Raw genomic sequence first — 21,892 nt, forward strand, 5'->3', positions numbered from 1 at the left:
AATAGATTCTGTCTATCTCTAGCTAATGCTACGCCGGCCATGTATATCTATATGCACACAATAAAATCTGGTCTATAAATTGGTATCATATCGTATCATCATCAACCACCAGAACTCCCTTACTTATGCAATCAGTACCATACTATGCTCCACTCCTTGCACCTATACCTATACCAAATACCTTCCAGATCCAAACCCTATCAAGCTTTCTTAGGAGCCCAATTAGCCAACCATGTCCTAGCCTTATCAAGATTTGCACCCTCTGCCTCACAAGCCGCAATACACCACTCCAACTCCCAACCTCCAGGCTCCATGGCCAACATCTCAGCCAGATTTCTCCTCTTTTGGTTTCCTTCGTCGACACAGAAATACATCGGTTCGGTCTTATCCTCTATTTGGGCTACTAATGGTTGAACAAGTGGAAGGGCATCTTTCATCGCTAGTGTTGCTTGAGGTCCCTTGGCTTCTTTCACTCTTGCAGTCTTGCAATAGATATTTGTACACCATTTTTTGCCGCATCCGGTGATCATCTGGCTCAGATACCTTCGTTCCACGCGGCGTTTCATTGCCTTTCCTAATGGGTCGTGCATACTAGCGTATAATGGACCGAAGCAGATACTGCAAAGGCCCAAATCATTACCAGGTCCTTGGCCCATTCTCGATCCAGCGCCCACTTCCCCATTCTTGCCGACGCCTTCTAGAGTTCTACCGCAGATGGCATTTCTACAGATTGCTGGCTTGAATCGGCTATTCTTTTCGAGCTCGTGATGTTTAAGATGGGTGGCCATATCTCGAAGTCGAACGATTTTGCTGCAGAGGTGACATTCCGTAGTTCGAGCTCCATCTGCAAGCTCGTGTGCTGTAAGTCCGGATATAAGACTTTCGGGAGACGGATCAAAGGGGTCGCCCTCTTGAGGAACTTCAAGATGGCAAAATTGACACAGAATAATCTTGCCAGGACATACAGACGTACGGTGAGTAGCAAGATCCCTTAAGTTTGTTGCTTCGTAAGGGCAATTGGGACATTGCCGAGCTTCGTGAAATATAGAGTCGTGTTTGCTTTTGCTTTCTGACGAATTTCCATGGGCCGAGTCATGAGGACAATGCCAGTGATTCAGCCATTCTGGAGATTTCTTCTGAAAGACGCTATCGCAATGAGGGCATGAGATATTATTGCGGAGACAAAAGTTCTCATGAAGCATCATTGTCCGCTTTGGCACCCATTGATGACAATTTTTGCATTGCTCCTCATCAGATCCATGCAATTCGGTATCTTCTTCGAGCGAGATTGGGTTGCTTGGAGCCCCGTTGCTTGCCCCTTTTTCAAGCGATTTTACTTTAATGGAATACTTCCGTGGTCCATGCGATAGCTCACAACCTGCTCCGGTTCCTCGACAGTATATAGAAATCAACATGGCATCAGCTCCGTCTAATTCCACATTTGATTGTTGTATGGTTATTCTCTTGATTTTGTCACTTGAGAAATCTCCGAGAACATGTTCATCTTCTCGTGGTTTCGCTCTTTGATGAGCTGATTGAGGACTAATGAATATCTCCACATCACCATCACTATCGTCCTCGAGCGAAAGCTCAATGTCAAGGCCATTTGATCGATCCCATGAAGGTAAAGTATAGTCGACATAATCGCCTTCTGCGACCTGTCCTTGTAAAGCTTTCCATAGATCTAATTCTCCGCCAATTGAACTTCCTTGGGCCGTTCCTGGAGCTTTTTGTGCCTTTGTCATGATTTGCTTTAAGGTTTCTCGAGCCTGTTCTTCATTCAAAGCCTCAATATCGACCTCTAGATCCGTATCAACGACGCAAACAGCATCTCCTTCTGGCGCAAACTTATCAATCAGAAATCGGAACTCCTCCGACTTTGAACCCCGAACCATCAATATTTCACCTTTTGTTAAAGTTGTAAAATTTTCTCGCATGTGTTTTTCGAGCAATGATTTCCAGTCTTCGGGATTATAACCAGCCTCCAATGGCCTTAACCTCACGTATGTACCTTTGGGTAATTGTTTCGCATGCACTGTGATCTGCGCCGGTTCCTCGGTTTCGCCTGTAAGGTCTATCGTCCCGTCACCCGTGAGGTCGATTGCAGGGTTATCTGTAAGATCTATAGGCGTATCGGACGATCCTCTCCTATTTTCAGCCCTTGAACTTGGTGGTGTTGGTTTTGGTATGGGCGCAGTGATTCCCAATGACTCTAGCAAAAATGGACTTAGGACAACTTCTCCTTCATCTGCCGAGAACTCTCGAATTCCTGCATATACGACATTGCCATTCTTCGAGTTGACGAGCCTAAACGTGAGAGGATGGGGAAGTTGTTGTTGGGTATCTCTCCATTGTGACTGTTCTATGCGAGCCGCTGCCAATGAATATGGATTGAATGGATCGAATGCGACATTGTTTGAGCGACTATTAGAATTGACTGTGACTGTGGATGCCGATAATAGTTGTTCCAGAGCAGATTGGGGTAATAGTATCTTGTCCCCGGGCAGAGAGACGTTGTCTTTTGGGGCGACTTTATAGACTGATGACCACGTTAAAGAGATGTCTGGAGTTGCTGCCATCATGTCCATGAAGAACAGGACAGGAACCTGTTATATTGAGTTTCCTCTAATGTAACTCGAAATACTTTATTCTCAATGGGAGGTATCAAAGAAATCTTCCAACTCTTTAATTTTGTATTTTAGAAGAGCTCTGAATTTATGCACTTGACGTGGTACTGTACTGTACTGTATTGTAGAAACTTGTTGATTGATATGTCAGATAATGCTGGATCCTTCTATGCCGAAGACAATCCCTGTTCATTTCTTATCGATAAGAGTACGTGATTATGACTGTGGCTAGTGCGGGTACTTGAGACCTGATCTGCAGAAACCCTGTCACTCCAAAGCACAAAGGCTGGAAAGATGGTTTTGATTGTCAAGGTCTGAATAGTAGATTGGACAGTAGACATTTCTGAAAGAATATTTAGTTGTTGAATCTGAATTGGGAGATTGAAGAATGTTATATCTCCATTTTGGTATTCGGGCCATCTGTGGCAGTGGTAAGCTAGCCTAAGTGGCGCTAGCATTAGCACCTGACTAACTTCAACAGAAAGATTGACTTCCAAGGCTTGAGAGATCGATCTTGAATTACTTCATTCAATAGTATTTACATTTAGTTTCTTTGATCGCTTTATCAGTTTGTCCAGTTTGTTTCGGAGATATTAGCACATCTTGAACTCCTCATATCAAGGGATTCCTCTCCTCCTAGACTCAATAGGTACTTCAATGGAGTTCGAATCTCAAGATACTACAGATAGCTTACCATCTTCTCTCTTGCAATTATTATCAAATACTTTGGTTCTTTATCAAACTACTCCTTATCTCCCAATTTCTTCCCTTCTGGCTCTCGGAGCTACCTCAAAATCTTTCAAAGAGCTCATTCACGAGACCCCTCATGTTTTCCGTTATTTGAAGCTCTCAGACGTCGAATCTGCAAAGTCCGGAGTTGGACCAATTGACAATGGAGGACAGAACTGGAGAAATGTACAACTAGATGAGAATGTAACAGAAGATGAGTTCGTTTTGTCACTCCTAACTCCGGACTACTGCTGCGTATTGACATGTTCATAGCTTTTATGGTGGCCCACTGAGAGGCATCTTCAATCACCTCCGCCGTCGAAATCTACTACTTGATGTGGAGACTTTGATATTGGACGGCCTTTCAGTCCCTTCCGACTTGGTAAGCGAAATCATCCTGAACGATTCGTACAATGTTCGCATCTTATCAATCCGCGAAGTACAAAATCTTAACGAAGGAAAACTGAGAGGTGCGCTCAAATATTCGTGTCGCCCTTCGAGACCCAACAATACTCCTCGGCTTCAAGGGCTATATATCTTTGGTTGCAAGGATGCTCCACAAGTTGTGAAACGTCGAAGGCATGTGAATAGGTATCCTGCCGGTATCGCGCCTATAGACACAATTCCCAATTACGGAGTGAGGTCTCCAGGAACCAATCTTGGAATGCACTGGAATCGAAGATCCGAAGATGCTTTAGGAGAGGGTGTATTGCGGGGAGGAGGTGAAGTTGGGCACCCAGAATTTGGGAACAGGTTCCCAAAACCCATACACAATGACTGGGCAGATACTATGACCTATTGTGAAGGGATCATCAGTTTTGATGCTGTTCTTTGCAAGGGACCTCGTCACTCTGCAAGCTTACCATCGGACAGTCCTGGTCCATGGTATAACCATACCCAAAATCGCATTGACGGTGCGCGTGTAGCGACTCATCTTCTAGGTGATTGCAGCGGCTGTGGGACTGCTAAAAATGCCTCAATTTTTGGACAGTCGCCCATGGTCTTATTTCCACTCTTGTCACCTGTTCCTCTTCATGCGTCTACTGCCAAGGCAGCAAAAGCACCATTCGAAGGATCCTCATCTCAAGAAAAGCTGATGGTTCGTTGTGTGGATTGTCTACGAACCCGGTACTGCGAAGCTTGTCGCAAGTGGTGGTGTGAGGATTGTTTTGAAGGAACTCAAGCAATCAGCAGTACCAGTAGCTCTCCATTATTGCCTTCCATGGTGCCTGAAGCGGAATCTAGTAAGGTACATATGGATTTTTGTGTTAGAGATTGTCTACTATCTGCAATGATATCTCGTGATAGAAGCAGGAAGATGTGGAATTGAAGCAATTTCACCGTGGCAGAACAGAAGCTCCAAGTTATTCATTTGGTGCTTCATTCTTAGGGCATCTCAATTACTTTCAATCTCTCAACAATTGTATATCTAGAATCTGACGTTGTCAACCTTCACGGAGATCAACTAACGAAAACTCATAGTTTGGCGTCTCAAAAAGCTGCTTATTTTGCGGACCCAATGTAAGACAACACGAGAACTGGTTATGAGATTCTTCGCTAATGGCGTCGTAGTGTCACGAATGTATACAGAAGACTCAGTTGAGATGCAAGATCTGTAATGGGGGATACTGCACGGTCCATAATGAGGGATCAACTTTAACTACAGCAGGTCGCCATGCAATTGATGGTTGTAGATGTTAATACTGACACGTAACTAGTGCGATTGTATGAGAGAGAAGTCCAACTGATCTCAAAACAAATACCGATGCTAATAATGATAATTAGGGTGCTCACGAAGTGGTAGGCGAACGAGGGAATTATATTGATTCATTCTCGCTTGTCACACAATTCAATACAAAAACGGATATGATCTCCCCTCTGCAGATGCATGATCATTAATCACCGATCATCGAATGGCTCAACCCTACTCTCCACGACGTCTGTAATAATCTCTATTATTCCTTGAGGTCAATCTGTCGGTGTGGGAATAATGTGGGAATCTTTGGAGCTTGATCGTTTTTTCCCCAAACCAACCCCACGAGAATTGATCGATTTTTGCGGGTGGTCATCATTGCAGAATTTAGTCTTTCGGACCGAAAGCGGTTGATATTCGGAGCGGAACCACTACTTCACTCTTAGTCGAATACATGTCCATTGTCCATCTCCTCATTCCAAGTACTTGAAGCGCATTGACTGGTTCCGCTCCATATTTGTATACCCCGTACATATTTCAAGATTTTCTCTCTGTGGGGTCCTAGGCGAGACGCATGTACATATCATATATGCTCTGTTCAATCATTTGTCAAATGACTCAAATCCGAACTCACCGAGCTCTCCGCTAGCAACTGCTTTGTGTATTACGAATCAATTAGAAGCTCGGTTGGAACTAAATGTTGAGATAACCGCTTTTTATTCTATTTGTTTACCAGTAGAGAAGGCGAGATCTTTCAATATTGGGGTCTTATGAGGGGAATAGCTATAGAAATGCCAATGCATCTATGCTCAAAAGTCTAATTTTCACTAGAAATTAGTGACGAAGTAGTCTAATGGATTCCATATTCTACAATACTCCGGCACTCCTCAGGTCTCAATCTGGCACGGTTTAATACTAGTGGCCGGATGGCTAGCATTGGACATCCGTGACTTGCTAGCCATCAAAGATCTAATCAACTCTCTCCGCCGAGGAAGTGTTCAATACAATCAAACAACCCTTAGACAGGCCATAGGACGTCTAGGCCCCGCATACTTTCAAGATGGAGATTCTTACAACAACAACGTACGTAACAACTTTTCTTCTCCGACAGATAATCTGTCATGAGATTATTCAATCTTAAGAATGATTACGGAAGTATCGAGCCGTCCATCGATACTCAACCACTAAATGCAGCCGCATCAACGATTTGCACACGATGATTAGATGAAAGTTAAAGAAAAGTAGGTAACATGAAACTAGACATTTGTTGTTAGGATCTCGGTCCCGATCTCCCTATGGGTTTAAGAATCAATCAGTATGTAAACTCATTTTTGGAATTCATCATAGAACGGCAGATCAATCAATGTCGTAAGTGGCAAGCTTTTCCCTTATCTACCGGCACGGGATATCCGTTCCTTGTGGGGTAATTGGGGAATATCCCGTTTCTTGATTTGATTCCCCTGCATTAGGTGGATTTCTATAGATCAATCATGTCTTTCCCTATAAAATGCCAATGCCCATCGATACCCTAGCAAAAGCTTGGTATAATTTGATCCCAACTTCACACGTTTTCTCATTGAGCAAACGAGAAATATGAGACAATCAGAGATTCGCGATCTTCCTCCCTTCACTACGAGTGATACTGATGTCGAAAAGGTAGAGGACAAAATTCGTCAAGAAGATCGTCGAGAAAACATAGAGCAGGATGCGGATTTAGTTGAATTCGTTCCAAACGATCCAGAAAATCCTCTCAATTGGACTTCGCTGAGAAAATGGTCTATTGTTCTGTCTTTGACGATTGCAAATTTCAGTTGTCTATGGTAAAATTACCTAATGGCTATTGCGGTTGTACATAATGCTAATGTTTGCTCTTCAGGATAGCTTCAGGCTACTCACCTGCAATCCCTGATTTCGAGGAAAGGTTCGGTACTTCAGCTGAAGTTGCTACACTTCCTTTGGTTTGCTATGTACTCGGTTTGGGATTTGGACCTATGCTTTTAGCACCTCTGAGCGAGTACTATGGAAGAACTCCTGTCTATCTGGCCAATTTCTTCATTACTACATTGCTCTTAATCGGTACTGCCTTGGTGGATGATGTCCCCGGATTTATTATCTTGAGGTTTATTACGGGATTCTTTGCTTCTGCATCAATCAGTAAGTACTATGTTACAAATCCTCGAGCACTGTTTACAAACTAACAACTCTCAGCAAATATTGGAGGAACGATCGCCGACATGTTCCATCACGAACATACTGGTATGCCCTTAGCAGTCTACACTGTAACCTCAGCCGGCGGCTCTGCAAGTGGAGTCTTCGTCTTCTCTTTCATCGCCCAATTACACGGCCTCCACGGTGTTCTCTGGGGTATGTGCGGAGCCACTGGTGGATTTTTCCTCCTCCTATGCGTCTCACTCAAAGAAACTCGACACTCCGTGCTCCTCCGTCGTCGCGCAGCTCGTCTTCGCAAAGAAACCGGAAATCAAAATCTTGACGTTCCACTGGACATGCGTACACAACCGGCCACCCAAGTATTCGCTACAGCTCTCACTCGTCCATTTCGTCTCCTGTTTACCGAACCCGTCATCCTATTCACCGCGGCTTACAACGGATATCTCTTCGGCATTGCATTTCTCTTCAACGGAGCCTTCACCGTCGTATTCTCCGATGGCTACGGTTTCAACACCATCCAAACCGGTCTCGCAAACCTAGGCGTGTGCGTCGGGGCGCTCCTCGGTCCCGTCACCCACATCTGGCAAGAACGCTACTATCTCCGCAAAATCACATCCCCAGATGGAAGCATCCGGAATATTCCCGAAGCGCGCGTGCAACTCAGCATGGTGGGCTCCGTCGTCTTTCCCATCTCTCTCTTTTGGTTTGCCTGGTCTGCACAACCCGGTTCCGTACACTGGATTGTGCCGATCATCGCATCTGTATTCTATGGCTGGTCTTTCTACACCATCATTCAAATGACCTTTATGTATATCGAAGATACGTATAAAGTATATGCGGCGAGTGCGTTGGCCGGAGTGTGTTTTGCGCGGAATATTATCGGCGGGACCTTTCCGTTATTTGGGACGCAGATGTTTGATGGATTAGGTGTGCATTGGGCGGGCAGTGTATTGGGGTTTGCGGCGATTCTATTAATGCCCATTCCGTATGTGTTGGGGAGATGGGGGAGAAACCTCAGGAAGAGGAGTCCGTGGGCTCGGGAACATATGGATGATTTGGGGGAGGATGAGGATGTTAAGATGTGAATTAATGAATGAACGAATGAATAATGGGCATTGGAACATTAGATGGGATGAGCGCAAAAAGAACGCGAAATCTTTGGGAAATCACATGCCTGTTTATTTTTTAAAGGCGTTTATATTATTTATATGGAGCATGATAGCGATATTGTTAACTTGTGATGATGAGAGGGAAATGAAATGAGATGAAGTGAGATATGAAAACACATTCTAAAAGATTTCTTGCATTAGACTGACTATACCTCCCAGTGCCCATTCTATCGTTCGTTACAGATAACAACTTGTCTCATCATTATAATGCTTCAAACTGCACGCACAAAACTGTCTAGATTATAGAAGTGACCATATATAGAAGAGGTTCGCGAATACAATCTAATTCACATTATGAACTCTCTTCAGTCGCTTATATGGACTTCACATCGCTGAAATCTGGAAACTTCGCTTCAGTATCCGTAACGTACCATTGGTATCCTCATTTCTGTGATATCAAAATTGCCGCAAGCAAGTACTTTTATTTTATCATCTCTGTTTCGCCTTTGTATTTTTTTTCGTAACTTTATTTTTGTTCCATGCAGAATAACATATACATTCACATGTGGGGCAACAACTGTAAATAGGTATGTAGGTGGATAAAGTGAACAAGCTAAATACTCTCGTTTCTTTTGCAAAATGAAAGCTTATATGAAATTTGTCGTGATATTAATATACCAAGGAAAGAACCTATCATAATGCATTGTTGCTAATTTGTACCATCCCATCATCATTCCCTTGTCTACTCATTCCAAGCCATCTCTCACAACTTCATAACCCGAACCTACAACTGCAATCTGAATGTGCCTACCTCGAAGGGCTTCAATGTGATCGAGACCTTTCCTTCCTTGATCTTAAGCTCTTCTTCATCATCCTCCAAAACATTGGTCTTCCAAACCCTCTTCACATCCAGTGTCGTCTCAATTGTTCCCTTACTAGTTCCACCTAAACTATCGTAGATTCTCAAAATGACACTTTGGCCCTTTCTCTTTGCTAATTCACCACGGCTGACATCCTCGTCATCTTCACCACGCTTAACAGTATCTAGGATCAATGACGGGTCCCCCGTAAGTTTGATTGGACTATCAAATGCGTTGGTTTGAACACCCTTCGAAGCCTTGCAAAGCTTCAATGGATTGTTGAAGTTGAATGCCGTGCGAACGGTAGTCGAGCCAAGACCTCCTTGATGAGGCAGAATAGCCCAACGAATGTGGTGACGACCCATATCTGCATGTGCATCTGGCGCTTTGGGGGCTCGAAGAAGTGACAAGCGCATCACATTGCCACAAGTAGCAAAGCCATATTTGCTATCATTCAGAATGGAAACACCGTATTGATTCTCAGAAAGATCGGCGAATTTGTGACAGCATACTTCGAACTTGGCCATGTCCCAGCTATGTGAAGTCAGTTATATACTCCGGTTACAAATAATGTCAAACTTACGTAGTGTTGTAGTGAGTAGGTCGTTTAACGATACCGAATTGTGTCTCATAGGATGCCTCCGTGTTTCGAATATCAACTGGGAATTCAACCTTGAGGAACTTCATACTTTCCCTCCATTCAACTTCGCTTTCCATTTCAACATAAGATTGTTGACCCTTGAATGCGGCTGACAAACTGATATGAGTCTTTATCCAGCTGTCTTTGCTGATCTTAGTCTCAGTCATTACACTGACTCTGTGGGCATCACTCTGCACAATCTTAGTATTTCCTGCAGGCAACTCCTTGCGGGAATCCAAGTGGAAAACTTCCACATCCCAAGCTTGCCAATAAAGTGGTTTATCATCAAATATGACAAGCTGGTTGGCTTTACCTCCTTTGGCTACTATTTCTCTCTCAGCTTGTAGATCATACAGAGAAGTAATTGCGCCGCCTTCGACTTGGACTTTGAGCTGTTCATTTTGTAGCACAAAAACACCCTCTCTGACTTCTTTGACAGTCACTTCGGGTGTCTCTGCAATCTTGAAAGTCTTAATATTCAAGAGACTGCCTTGTCCACAAGCAACTCCGGCTGTGTTATCGCTAAGTGGCACGATCTCTCTTCTGTGCCATGGCATCGTGTTCAGGGCCACAAGATCGCCATCCTTGGACGAGTCTTCGGCTTGGCCTACACCTAGAGTCTTGTAAAGCTCTTTGAGAATCTTCTCACCAGTCTTAAATACCTTGGCATATAGCTATCACGTGTCAGTATTGTATAAAGCTAAAGCTAAGTGCAAATCACATACCTCATCACTGTCGTCGTAACACATCTCAATAGATGATCCTGGTAGGCAGTCATGGAACTGACACAATAATACAGCCTCCCACATATCGTCAATATCCTCTTTTGGATACTTAAAGTCCTTGGTTTTGAGACTGGCGATTGTTGAGAGAAGTTCAATATTGTGTAGCATAATTTCAGAATTTCTGTTATTACGCTTGTTGTTCGCTTGCGTTCTGGGAAGAGTCAGCATAATAGTTGTGAATGCTAATAGAATGAGACTTACGTGTAGGTTCCACGGTGAAGCTCAAAATATAATTCACCGTACCAGGTCACCAAGTCTAGACCCTCAGAGACCCTTCCCTCCAAGCGATCAAAGAAATCGTCAACGGAGTTACCCATATGAACTCTAGGTATAAGTCCAGTAGTATCGCTCATTCCACGAAGACGTCTGAGCTTCTCAATCATCTGCCACGTTGGTCCTCCACCACCATCACCCTTTCCAAAGACAAGAAGTGACGTCTCATCTTGATCCATAGATTTGTGCTGTGTTACTGATCTTCTTACATCACCGAAATCAGCATTTGCAGTATATGTCTCGGAAGGTGCCATGTGACAAATGACCTGGCTACCATCTAGAGATACCCAATTGAATGTGGTATGTGGGAAATTGTTGATGTTATTCCAGCTGAGCTTTTGAGTGAAGAAGCGTTTCATCCCTGCCAGGCGACACAGCTGAGGAAGTTGACTCGAGTAACCAAAAGTATCTGGTAGCCAAAATGTCTTGGATCTCTCTCCGAAGTTGCTTTCAAAAAACCTTTGACCATACAAAAATTGACGCACGAGGGACTCACCACTAGGCAGATTAGTGTCATGCTCAACCCAACTGCCTCCGACAGGTTGGAATTTTCCTTGTTTGACCTTTTCCTTCACCCGATCAAACACGTATGGATAGTACTGTTTCAACCATTTATACTGTTGAGCCTGGGAGACAGCAAAACGATGCTCGGGGTAACGGTCCATAAGATCACATTGATTCGACCAAGACCTAGCAACTTTTCTTTTGGTCTCAGCCCATGGCCAAAGCCAACAGGTGTCGATATGGCAATGGCCGATACCATAAACAATAGGTTTTGTGCCAGTCTCATAAACCGCAGATGAGTTGATATTCTCACCCAGATATTCTTGTGCAATTTTTCGGCCTTTGATGATTGAATCTTGGTTTCCCAACTCGAAAGCATCAATTATATCATTTGCAACCCTCAATGCTTTATGTTGTTCCCATGAGTCCGATGGGAATTCTTTAGCAGCATCATTAATTTCCCAGATATCAATCCATAAAGCTCGGGCTTCAACGTTTACAGCCACAATCTCGGCCTTTGATAGTTGGAAATATTTATTCGGATTCGGGGGTTGAATGGAGTCGCCACCTGGGGCATTACCGAACATCCCGTTGCAGGCTAGATTTAATATTAGCATTTAGAAATGTATGATCCTTATGTCTTATTTTTATCTCACCCATCTCAATATAGATTGTGTGTTCCTTTCCATCGCGGAAATTATCCGGCAAGACCCATTCAACTCTCTCACCACCTCCGGTCAATCCCTGAAGAGGGTTGCCGTCCTCGGTCCATACCATTCCTTCATTGTTGGCATCCCAATGCAACTCCAATAGATCCTTTTTCTGGAACTCCGACGGGACCGTTATTCCTACTTTGAACCAATGGGTTGACCATGAAGGACCGAAAGCTTCTCCAATGTGTGTTGATCTAAATTCGTGGCTCGTGGCATCTTTGAAGGTGGGTCGAGAAAGGTCCGGAGCGTCCCAGACCGAAAGTTTGATGTGCGGTTCTCCAGATGCGACCCCTTCGTTCAACATTCTATCAACAAGAATCAATTAGCAGATGCAATAAATCAGAGAATTGAAAAGACATACGCTCGTAAGTTGTGTCCTTCATATTGTCCGCCGGCATAGAATTGACCAATTCGATCTTTGTAGAGATTAGATATCAACTTACCCTTAGGTCCTTCGGACCTGACAGGATAGGAGCTCTTGAGCTCTGGCTTTAGTATAGTTTCACCACCCATAATTGGCAATTGGATGATATTATTGACGGATTCGAGATGCGATGATGAACTGAGGAAAGAAAAACAATTGTCAGTTGTAAAGAGTAGATAGTTGATGGTAGAAGCTCAAGCCGCGGGAAGTGGTATCTCTTCTACTACGCCGCTTGTTACGTAGAAGTGGAGTTTCAACAGGGGTAAGCTTCAGGAAAGCGCGGGGGAAAATGTGGAGGTTGGAAGCCGCGAAACATTACGAGTAAATCCAGTGGCACGTGGCACGTGAAAGGGGTAATATGGTAGATCAACAACTCACCTCGACATCATTCACGGACTTCCACAACTGACACAAACTTGATTCAAAGTAGGTTGTCGATATATCAAAGAGGAACACAAGCTGAAGGCTATCAACCAAGATGTTAAAGTCATGAGCACATCAAATACGAAGTTATATTGCATTCCAAGCCTTTGTAAGGGTCATACAAAGATGCGGGGTTGAAGCTGCAGGTACATTGTTTACGTTATGAGAAGATAATGATTCGTCGGCGGTAGATTTATTCGTCGAATAGAGATCTCTCATAATCAACACGGAAAAGGAAATGATTGATATCGTCCAGAACAATTAATGGTTTCAGTCTATATCCAGTCGGCAACTACTAGACGGTGACCGACTATGTGTATCACAATCCTCATCAATCATTGGCCAGTAGTATTCACGCAACAGAATCACAATTCTCGTCCAACAAAACACACTTTGACTGGAATGAGAGTATTTATTATTACATGATATCCATATACACATTTGATACCTGTGCAACAGGAAGTCGGCCTCTGTTTGACCTTCTTGAAAGCATAGCGTTAGCCATACCATGCTACAGACAATACTCCAGCCTGGCCCCCCAAAACCGCAGTCTATTTGAAGCCCTGGGAAAGGACTTCTGTATTGCTTTCTCCCACATTCTATAACTTTATGTTCATATCAAAGCCATTCAGATGTTCGTCCGTCTATTCACAAAAGCAATTAGTATTGTGCATGCCAGAATCACTCATGGAGATCAGTAACTAACCTGGTGTCTGATCCATAATCCCAACAACCAGTATTTGCTTCTTCAATTCCCTTCTCCTCCTCTCTTTCTTATTGACTTTCAATTTTACCTTCTCTACCACTTCATGAAAATGCTCATTACCTTTCTGTATCACAACCGGAGCCCCTTTGATCCCCATGAATCCCGATTTTCTCGGCATGGGCGTATCTGGGCCTGTTGCACTTCGACTAGCATTGGAAATTATTTCATTGCCTTCTGTTGGCGACATCTTCGTGCTTCCGGAAAGCCGTTTTAAAGCACCCGATAATTTTCCCCCCAATGACCCTGTTGGACCTGTCGCTCTTGGAGAATCCGGTAGCTTGTTAGTTGAGAGAAATGGAAAAGGACTCTTCAGGGGGTGTTGACCACTTGAAAAATCTCTCTTTCGAGGCTTATTTGATTCTGGTATTATTATATTCGGTGGTGCCATGGATGATGTATGTGAGACTGCAGAGGGTCTATGAAAACTCTGCTGCTCTTCGCTACCCAAAAATGGAGCAACCGGGGTTCGTGGCTCCCAATCATCTGGGCTTTCGCAGAAATAGCTTTGTCAACTTCTCTTTGTTGGCAATGAGAGTGGTGGTGGCATTAGCGCGACATCATCGTTATGAGCCTTATGTCTGAGTGGATATTCGCGCCCATTCCGATGTTCGTACGGTACTCCTTGATCTATCAAGTCCTCGAGACCACTAGTGTATGACAGATCTTGACTAGTATTGAGATCTTCTAAATGACCTTGCATGAACCTTGACACTCGTTCTTTATATTCTGACGATATTACTAATGATCTCGGTGAAGACGTGGCCGGGCTCGATGCATTACTAGGCATGTAGTTCGAGAAGTACGAGCTTCCTTCATCCCGCTGCATCGGAGAAACAGGAGCAGAACCAATAGTTTGGCTCTGGTGAGCCATGTGTGAATTTATAGTATCTTCTTGGCTGTAAATGCTACCAGAACTGTCAGAGTTATCCGTAGCTAACGGTAACTGTCGACTTCTTCCTTCTCTTATTTCCATAGTCGGGTCGTAGCCCGTTCTCTGCATCACCTTCGTTGCCGACTTTGTCAAGGGTGGATCGGGGGGTGGAGGTAATGTCCTAGTATCGGGCGAAGAATGGATTCTTGCCACTCTCTGAGGACCTTCGCTTCCCTCAATATCAATATCATCATCGTACTTCGTTGAGACAGAAATGTCCATAGAAGGTTTTGGAACAGGATCTCCATACTCATTCAATCTCCCGTCGAGCCTCCTACTCCCCCTGCCCAACTTCTTCGCTAGAACACTAGGAATTGCTGGCAGTGGATCCCTATTGAAGTGCAACTTATCACCCGTAGTTTGACTATGTTTCAATTGAGGCCGTTTCATAGTTTCCAAGCCACTCAAAGAAGCAGATGTATGACCCCACTGTGCCCATGGTCCTAATTTTGCGTGCGCGCTTGTCTCTAGTTGAGATTGAGATCTCGAGTGCGAAAGAGAATGCCTATCTGTTAAAGGAGTCGGTGGCAATGAAGCCCGAAACTGCTCCTTAGATGGCGATTGGTACGCCATGAATAATGACACCGAAAACGAACGCAAACGGAGTGATCTTGATTCGAGAAAATTGGCATAGGCGCTTTCCGAAATATGTATTCTAGCCACTCGGCTAATAGGAAATTTACACAGACAAAGAAGGAAAATGGCCTACGCTTAATGAAGGATAGAAGAGGAAATATTCTAGAATGAAAGAAAAGCACTGATTTGTCAGGGGTGTAATTTTCTCCGAAAGAAAGCAAAGTTTTGGTTCATGGTATGGAGATTTCGTTATGATTCTTTGATGCGCGAGTCTTAAGAAACAAAGAATCATGTCAGCAATGCCACGCTGCCGAGCTGCCAAGAGCCAAATGACTTTTGAAAAAGTTATACCATCAAGATCAATTGGAAGACACCGATTACTCATCATTTCAAAAGAATGTTGGAGCATGCATACTATGAGATCAACTATACCAAGTTAAAACGAATGATGCAGAGTAGAAACTGGCAATGTCAGGATAGAGCTATGGCACGCGGGAACGAAAGGAGATAGGGGAGTTTGATATTTCAAAATCCAACAAAGTGATTCGATGATTTGCAACTTGCGAAAGTCGATTTGTGAGAAATAACTTCGTAGGCGAAATGTACGGAATATGGCTATTTCTTCCATCACCCCGTTTAAAAAACGCCAAGACCCTACCCCTATTATCTCTCAAAATCCGAAGTGAAAAAATGACAAGCGCTAGCCTGTAACCATATTTCAAATGGATAGCACAAAGGAGTAACAGGCAGAAACTTCTGATTTGCGATGTCTCCAATCGTGTATTCTTCAATGGATATAGTAGTGTTGACTCTAGTGATGCCAAGCTATCTAGACGTTCAACAGCTCCTCCACTATTCATATGTAAACGTTTCTCAGCTTCGAAAAATCCATAGTTATCACAATCTCTAATCAACCACCACCCCCTCTTCCCCATCCCCCTCCATCTCTCCCTCACTCTTCTCTTCTCTACATATCATACCACATTAACACCTGCACCATCATACCTCCCCAGCATACCACCCACACTAATATTCATCCACGGCGCTTGACACAACTCCTCTATTTCCTGCCAAGTAATCAATTACCCATGTATAACTATCGCTATGTCCTCTACAGGTAGTATCATCCCCACCACTGATCTCACAGACGATATAACCGCTATCAGAAATATCGCACAGAAAGAGATCGACGCGGGAAAAGAAATCATAGTATGTAGTTATTCCTAGGCGCAGTATCTATGACAAGTGCTCTTGATGGGGTGAGCCTTACTGAGAGGATTAAAGAAGGAAAGTTCGGCGTGGTGGTGAAATTAGCTTTCAAATGTATTTTTGTAGTTCCGAAGGGTAATAGTCTTCAGGCAGTCACTGGTGGGAGAAGCTATGGTAGTAATTTGAAAGTGAAAGTCTTTATCTGAATTCAATAGAGGTGGACTATAAACACCAACTGTGATTATCAGAATGGTTTCATCCCAGCAATAAACGCTAGACACAAATATTACCATGATCTTAATGATACAATGGCCAGGGATTACGAGTCCAAGCTAAAACTACAAAGTGTGGCCAGCTTCCAAATAGAAGCTACTTTGGCTGCCTATTTGGTGATCCCATCAGTTTATTTGATATGTGGAGATGAATTAGAGATTCCTAAATCTTTGCAGGAATTTATGATAGCCGAGGCTCGAACTTCAGGAGGGGTTATGAATGGAGAGCAGGTGTTCTGCGAACACAATCCCTTTTTCAAGGAACCCGGAACATACAGCTAGTTTCTTAAGACGAACTGCGGATGAGGAGTTTGATATTGCTGAGGTTCAGATTAGTTTTTCTGTTCTCAAACTTTTTTCCAACACCCAGAGAAACTTACAATATTTTGGTGAAAAAAGACAAAAGGTTAAAAAATGAAAAGTTCAACGATCGAACATCGGGTGTTCGTATGATTCGGCTTGTCTATACAGAAACATTCGATCTTATTCGTGAGACAGAATGTCCGTATCATATTGGTACTATCAATGTCATTGTTTCTGTGCAAGGAAGCCTGTCTGGGCCAATAAAAAAATATTTTTCCATGTTGTGCCAGAGTATGGTGATTGTGATGGTCGCAATAAACCCGATGGTATATCATCAGTACGCAAGTTGATCGAAGATCTTCATTTAATTTGTGACAGAGCCCTTGCCTTTGCCTTTGCTGTCTCCCTTGAGACCTTTGTTGGTCTCCTCACCCCCTGTAGCTTGTAATCCCTGGCCAGACTTTGAACCTTCAGCCATGGGACTGAGATCATCTTCCGAAGTTGGTAAGTTAAGCCTTTCAACTTCAGACTTTAAATCTTGCATGTCGGGATCAGGATCACTTTTTGTAATTTGTGATCCCTTATTAGAGTTTGGGCTTCTGATCTCTGAGCCGAGTCTATCTTCTGCGATTCCTGCTCCTTGAACAGAATTTGAGCTGCTAGCTTTGGCACCAGGATCCTCTCTTGTAATTATGAAATTCCGCTTGGACTTTGAGTTCATGAACTTGGAACCCGGTTTACTTCCTGTAGCTCGTAGTTCCTGTGTGGACCTTGAGCTGTTGACCTTGGTACTCGCTTCACTTTTTGTAACTCGTAGTTCTGGCTTGGACCTTGAGCTTCTAGTATTACCAGAACGGATACCAACCCATCTGATAGGCGATGGTTTCTTTTCAGGCTCGAAACCAAGTTGAAGTCTCCGGGGAGATTTCGGGCCTTCAGCCTTTGAACCGTGACCGCCTTCTGGAACAGTTGTACTTGTAGTTTCCTCTCTTGCTTCGACGTAATCCTCCCACACGTCTTGAAGCGATTTCCGAATACAAAACTTATTGTCTTCAGCTAAAAATTGCGTGCTGTGGTCCCATTCCCCAAGTCCAGATGCTCAAGTTTGATATGACCGGAGCCTATTTTTTCCAGGTTGTTAGATATGGTGAGGATAGCAGAATCTGGTATGACGGATTCACGGTCTTTGAAGGTATTCTTTGGGTACGCTTCCCATACGTCATCACGCCACTGCCTAAACATAAGCTGACATGCTTCAACAGTATCATTTGAGGCCCCACCAGGAACGATATCATTATCGTCTTCAATGCCTCTCTTCTCATCTTGAAGCTTGAGCCACACTGCAACCAGTGTATTTCCGAGCGATGACTGGGAATGATCTCTTGAATACAGCTCACGTCTACCCCATTCCCTCAAGTCCAGTTCCTCAAGTCTGATTTCGCTAGTACACAATCTCCTCAGGTTCTGAGATATGGTTATTATGGCAGAGTCTGGTATGACGCATTGCAACTGAACGTCCTCGCGGCTACCATCTTTTGGTAATGCCTCCCATATGTTCTGACGCCACAGCAAGAGAGCCTTATTACATGAAGCAACGGCGTAATCAAAGGTCACGTAGTCTTGTATCCAATCTATTACCAATTTTCTCACATCCAGTCGCTTCTTTGACGCATGTTTGATTGTGGAAATTTGTGCCTTTTCGAAGAACCCGTTGTAATCATCGATATATTCCTTCGCTATCTCAGGTACAGAATCATCATCCAGCTTGGGTTCCCTAAGCAGTGAGAATATCGACAAAAGAACACTTTGTAAAGAAGTCTCCGGAAGCCATTCAGTTGTAATACTTGGCAGGCGGAGATCTATACCTGCACTGATACTCGGGTGATGAATCTGTGTCAAAAAGCGCACTTTCATAGGCCGTCCAGGATATAGAATAGGAAAATAAATGTGTAGAAAGAAGATACCTCCAGCGTACGGGCTCTCAGAGGGTCCCTCAATGCAGGCGATTGCATTTGTAGGGTCAAAAACATTTCCAAATCCACCAACTCTACTACTATAAAGAGAAGCAGGACAGACACTAAGATAAGGAGTTGTATCATCGGCATTAATAGCTTCGTATTCTAAACATAAATTCCTGATACGATCATATTCACCCTTTTCCCTACTAACCTTCAGCACAGTGAGTGGCGTTTCATCAAAATGAAATCGGATGGCTCGAAGGGTATGATTCTTATGACTATTCCGAATCTTCGATAATTTCTCTCCACAGGGTGCAGTTGTTTTGGTATCAGGATTGGGATTGGACGTAGACATAGACGTAGACTTGGACTGCTGATTCAACCCGAGTTCCTCCTTGGAGTCAGTCCAAGGCTCGAAGATATTGGGATCCTCTGCCATATTGACCTTAAGTTAATATGACTGTAAAAAATCGTAGGCGACAATCTTTTTTGTACAACCAAGACTGCCAAGTTGAAGTTTCGTATGCTTTCAGTTTGCTTTCCGAAATTAAAGAAGAATTAACAGGTCAAAAGACCGAGTGATGAGATGTCAACTATTTCTTCCAAAAATCTGATCTGGTATGAATTGTAAGGGATGAAGATTGTGGGATGAGTGAAGGAAAATGCAACGAGACGAGTAAATAAAGATCAATGCCATTTTGAATCGTTTTGGGGAGGCACTATGGATTTCAGATCCTAAGAAACAGAACAGGAAACTACTGTCGTGAATGAATGGTAGATGATACTACCCAGCTAGGCAAGTAGGAGATTATAAGTAGTGCTCAGCAAGCGAGCAAGAGCTTTGGGAGCTCATCATTCCACTATCCCTGATCGGTTCTAGCATCTGTTCTACCTATCAATCGACAACTACAAGAGGTATAAAACAACCGACTTATTGTCTCATTGAACTTTGAACTTTCTTAAACCAAAATGTGAGTGAGCAACAAAAACAGGGTGAGATGAAGAATGTTTTGATACATCGCGGATTACTGCTCTTCACCCCCTGTCCACGCCCAGACTGGAGAATGTAACATATGGACCAGCAAGACTCAGCGAAATGCAGGACCAAAAAATCCGGAAAACAAAATACCATCGAACCATTATAGTAGTCGACGAAAAGTCTTCACGACTAATAAACTTGATATCCATCCCGCCAAGAGCGATGCAATTTATAAATCCAAGCGTGCTGATTCTTGGACGTTGATGAATCGGAACACTCAGTGGTGTGATTTCATCAGCCCACATTCTGCACAACCAGACATGACCAGTTGCAAGAAAGATATGGTATAAAAGCAAAGAAAAGTATCCCAAGTTCTATTTTCTATCTGAAATTCTCTTATTGCAATCTCACAGGCGTTTATATTGTTGTATTCATCACATCTACTCAAATCGCGATTTCCTCATCATGCCATTCGACACAACCATCAAAAAAGTCGCTCTAGCTGGCGTTAGTCCCCCCTTCTCATTCCCACCCCCCCTTCTCCACAACCCCTCTCAAATAACAAACCCCAGGCATCCGGCCCAGTAGGCCAAGCAATCGCCGCTGAGCTCCTCAAATCCGAACTATTCGATATCACAATCCTAACCCGTGATTCCACCACCTACCAATCACTATTCTCACCCACGCTCAAAGTGATCCAAGTCGACTATACCTCTCTCACCTCTCTAACCCAAGCCCTAACCGACCAAGACGCCGTCATTTCCGCCCTCTCCCCCAGCGCCATCCCCACCCAAAAACTCCTCATAGACGCCTGCATCCAAGCCCACGTGCACCGATTTCTGCCCTCGGAATACAGCTATGATTTCTATTCCCCCAGCATCCACCAGCTCTCCCACAGCAACCAACGCTTCGCCCAAAAAATCGCCATCGAGGAATACCTCAAAGAGCAAGCCACCCACACCTCTCTAAGCTATACCCTCCTCTTCAGCAACCCCATCCTCGAACTATCCCTCAAAAACAACCTCTTCTTCGATTTCCAAACCCGCACCGCGATCCTCAACCCCCAATTAAAAACCACCCCTATCTCCCTCACCACTCTTCCAAGTCTTTCCAAAGCCGTCCGGAGAATTCTCACTCACCCTCGCGAAACGGCAAATCGACCCATCCGTATCAAAGATATTGATATCTCCCATGCAAAACTTTTATCAATCGCCCAATCCCTCACACCCGGTCAACAATGGGATATCCGCACCGACGTAAGCTCAGATTCAGACTCAAGTTTTAATTTCGGAGGAAATTTCGAGCGCGTGCATAATAGTGTTTTTGGAATCAAGGAGATATCACTAGAAGAATTGGAGGAATTGGTAAGAGTTACGTGTGAAGTGGAAAAGTCATGATGAGCATCTATTGTACTATGTCGGTTGGAGATATTATGGGCGTTGAAGATGGCGTTATGGAAACTGTCTGAATATACTGTTAATATACGTAAACATATTTGCCACTGCGCATAATCCCCTTCCCTAGTGATTCATCGCAGTAGTGATCATCCGGCGACGAAAGAGACTGGTCTGAGAACTCCCTCTTCCCCGCTACACATTCATATCAGTAATCTCACCAATCCCAGCTGCAATCACAATCATGATGGATCTTATCCACATGATCATTCAATAACAAACATTTCACATGCCAAGAAAGGAGGAGCACTTCCATCCAAAATCAAATTCTGCATTTGGATCATTAATTTGTGAAAGTATACTACATGATCATTACGTCCGTTCAACTCATGTTAACCTCCCCTCCCCTCCCCCAGATTCAACCCAGTTTCACCTCATCCAATCCTCGTGAAAACATCATCTTTCCCCTGACTTGTCGCATGGAAAGCATACCTGAAATAGAGAACCGAAAGGGTATATCGCAGACGGACAGCACTCCTGCAATGCAATGCGGCC

General features: G+C 43.8%; 8 protein-coding genes across 8 annotated transcripts; 4 read left to right on the forward strand and 4 right to left on the reverse strand.

The window, feature by feature from the left end:
- Positions 1 to 200: 200 nt before the first annotated feature.
- Positions 201 to 2,579, reverse strand: Bfra_000840 (putative ubiquitin fusion degradation protein; the record flags this gene model as incomplete). The annotated part of the gene is made up of 1 exon (XM_037331284.1): positions 201 to 2,579. One exon carries the CDS (start codon positions 2,577 to 2,579, stop codon positions 201 to 203), a length of 2,379 nt encoding a protein of 792 aa, XP_037197617.1.
- A 697-nt stretch (positions 2,580 to 3,276) lies between these two features.
- Positions 3,277 to 5,248, forward strand: Bfra_000841 (putative ubiquitin fusion degradation protein; the record flags this gene model as incomplete). Its single annotated transcript, XM_037331285.1, has 5 exons — positions 3,277 to 3,574; positions 3,630 to 4,605; positions 4,839 to 4,877; positions 4,929 to 5,046; positions 5,241 to 5,248. The coding sequence occupies exons 1-5, from the start codon at positions 3,285 to 3,287 to the stop codon at positions 5,246 to 5,248; spliced, it is 1,431 nt and encodes a 476-aa protein (XP_037197618.1). The 5' UTR covers positions 3,277 to 3,284.
- A 1,394-nt stretch (positions 5,249 to 6,642) lies between these two features.
- Bfra_000842 (putative mfs multidrug transporter protein) lies at positions 6,643 to 8,303 on the forward strand (the record flags this gene model as incomplete). Its single annotated transcript, XM_037331286.1, has 3 exons — positions 6,643 to 6,869; positions 6,926 to 7,203; positions 7,258 to 8,303. 3 exons carry the CDS (start codon positions 6,643 to 6,645, stop codon positions 8,301 to 8,303), a joined length of 1,551 nt encoding a protein of 516 aa, XP_037197619.1.
- An 808-nt stretch (positions 8,304 to 9,111) lies between these two features.
- Bfra_000843 (putative alpha-mannosidase protein) lies at positions 9,112 to 12,615 on the reverse strand (the record flags this gene model as incomplete). The annotated part of the gene is made up of 6 exons (XM_037331287.1): positions 9,112 to 9,721; positions 9,771 to 10,501; positions 10,553 to 10,763; positions 10,814 to 11,987; positions 12,046 to 12,407; positions 12,464 to 12,615. 6 exons carry the CDS (start codon positions 12,613 to 12,615, stop codon positions 9,112 to 9,114), a joined length of 3,240 nt encoding a protein of 1,079 aa, XP_037197620.1.
- Positions 12,616 to 13,567: 952 nt separating this feature from the next.
- On the reverse strand, positions 13,568 to 15,219 carry Bfra_000844 (uncharacterized protein; the record flags this gene model as incomplete). The annotated part of the gene is made up of 3 exons (XM_037331288.1): positions 13,568 to 13,593; positions 13,656 to 14,203; positions 14,330 to 15,219. The coding sequence occupies 3 exons, from the start codon at positions 15,217 to 15,219 to the stop codon at positions 13,568 to 13,570; spliced, it is 1,464 nt and encodes a 487-aa protein (XP_037197621.1).
- A 1,107-nt stretch (positions 15,220 to 16,326) lies between these two features.
- Positions 16,327 to 16,985, forward strand: Bfra_000845 (uncharacterized protein; the record flags this gene model as incomplete). The annotated part of the gene is made up of 2 exons (XM_037331289.1): positions 16,327 to 16,431; positions 16,647 to 16,985. 2 exons carry the CDS (start codon positions 16,327 to 16,329, stop codon positions 16,983 to 16,985), a joined length of 444 nt encoding a protein of 147 aa, XP_037197622.1.
- A 385-nt stretch (positions 16,986 to 17,370) lies between these two features.
- Bfra_000846 (putative ubiquitin-conjugating enzyme e2 protein) lies at positions 17,371 to 19,403 on the reverse strand (the record flags this gene model as incomplete). Its single annotated transcript, XM_037331290.1, has 2 exons — positions 17,371 to 18,062; positions 18,122 to 19,403. The coding sequence occupies 2 exons, from the start codon at positions 19,401 to 19,403 to the stop codon at positions 17,371 to 17,373; spliced, it is 1,974 nt and encodes a 657-aa protein (XP_037197623.1).
- A 1,005-nt stretch (positions 19,404 to 20,408) lies between these two features.
- Positions 20,409 to 21,340, forward strand: Bfra_000847 (putative oxidoreductase - protein; the record flags this gene model as incomplete). Its single annotated transcript, XM_037331291.1, has 2 exons — positions 20,409 to 20,450; positions 20,516 to 21,340. The coding sequence occupies 2 exons, from the start codon at positions 20,409 to 20,411 to the stop codon at positions 21,338 to 21,340; spliced, it is 867 nt and encodes a 288-aa protein (XP_037197624.1).
- Positions 21,341 to 21,892: the final 552 nt, after the last annotated feature.

Source organism: Botrytis fragariae (genome assembly GCF_013461495.1).
Source record: "Botrytis fragariae strain BVB16 chromosome Unknown tig00000001, whole genome shotgun sequence".
NCBI classification, from domain to species: Eukaryota; Fungi; Ascomycota; class Leotiomycetes; order Helotiales; family Sclerotiniaceae; genus Botrytis; species Botrytis fragariae.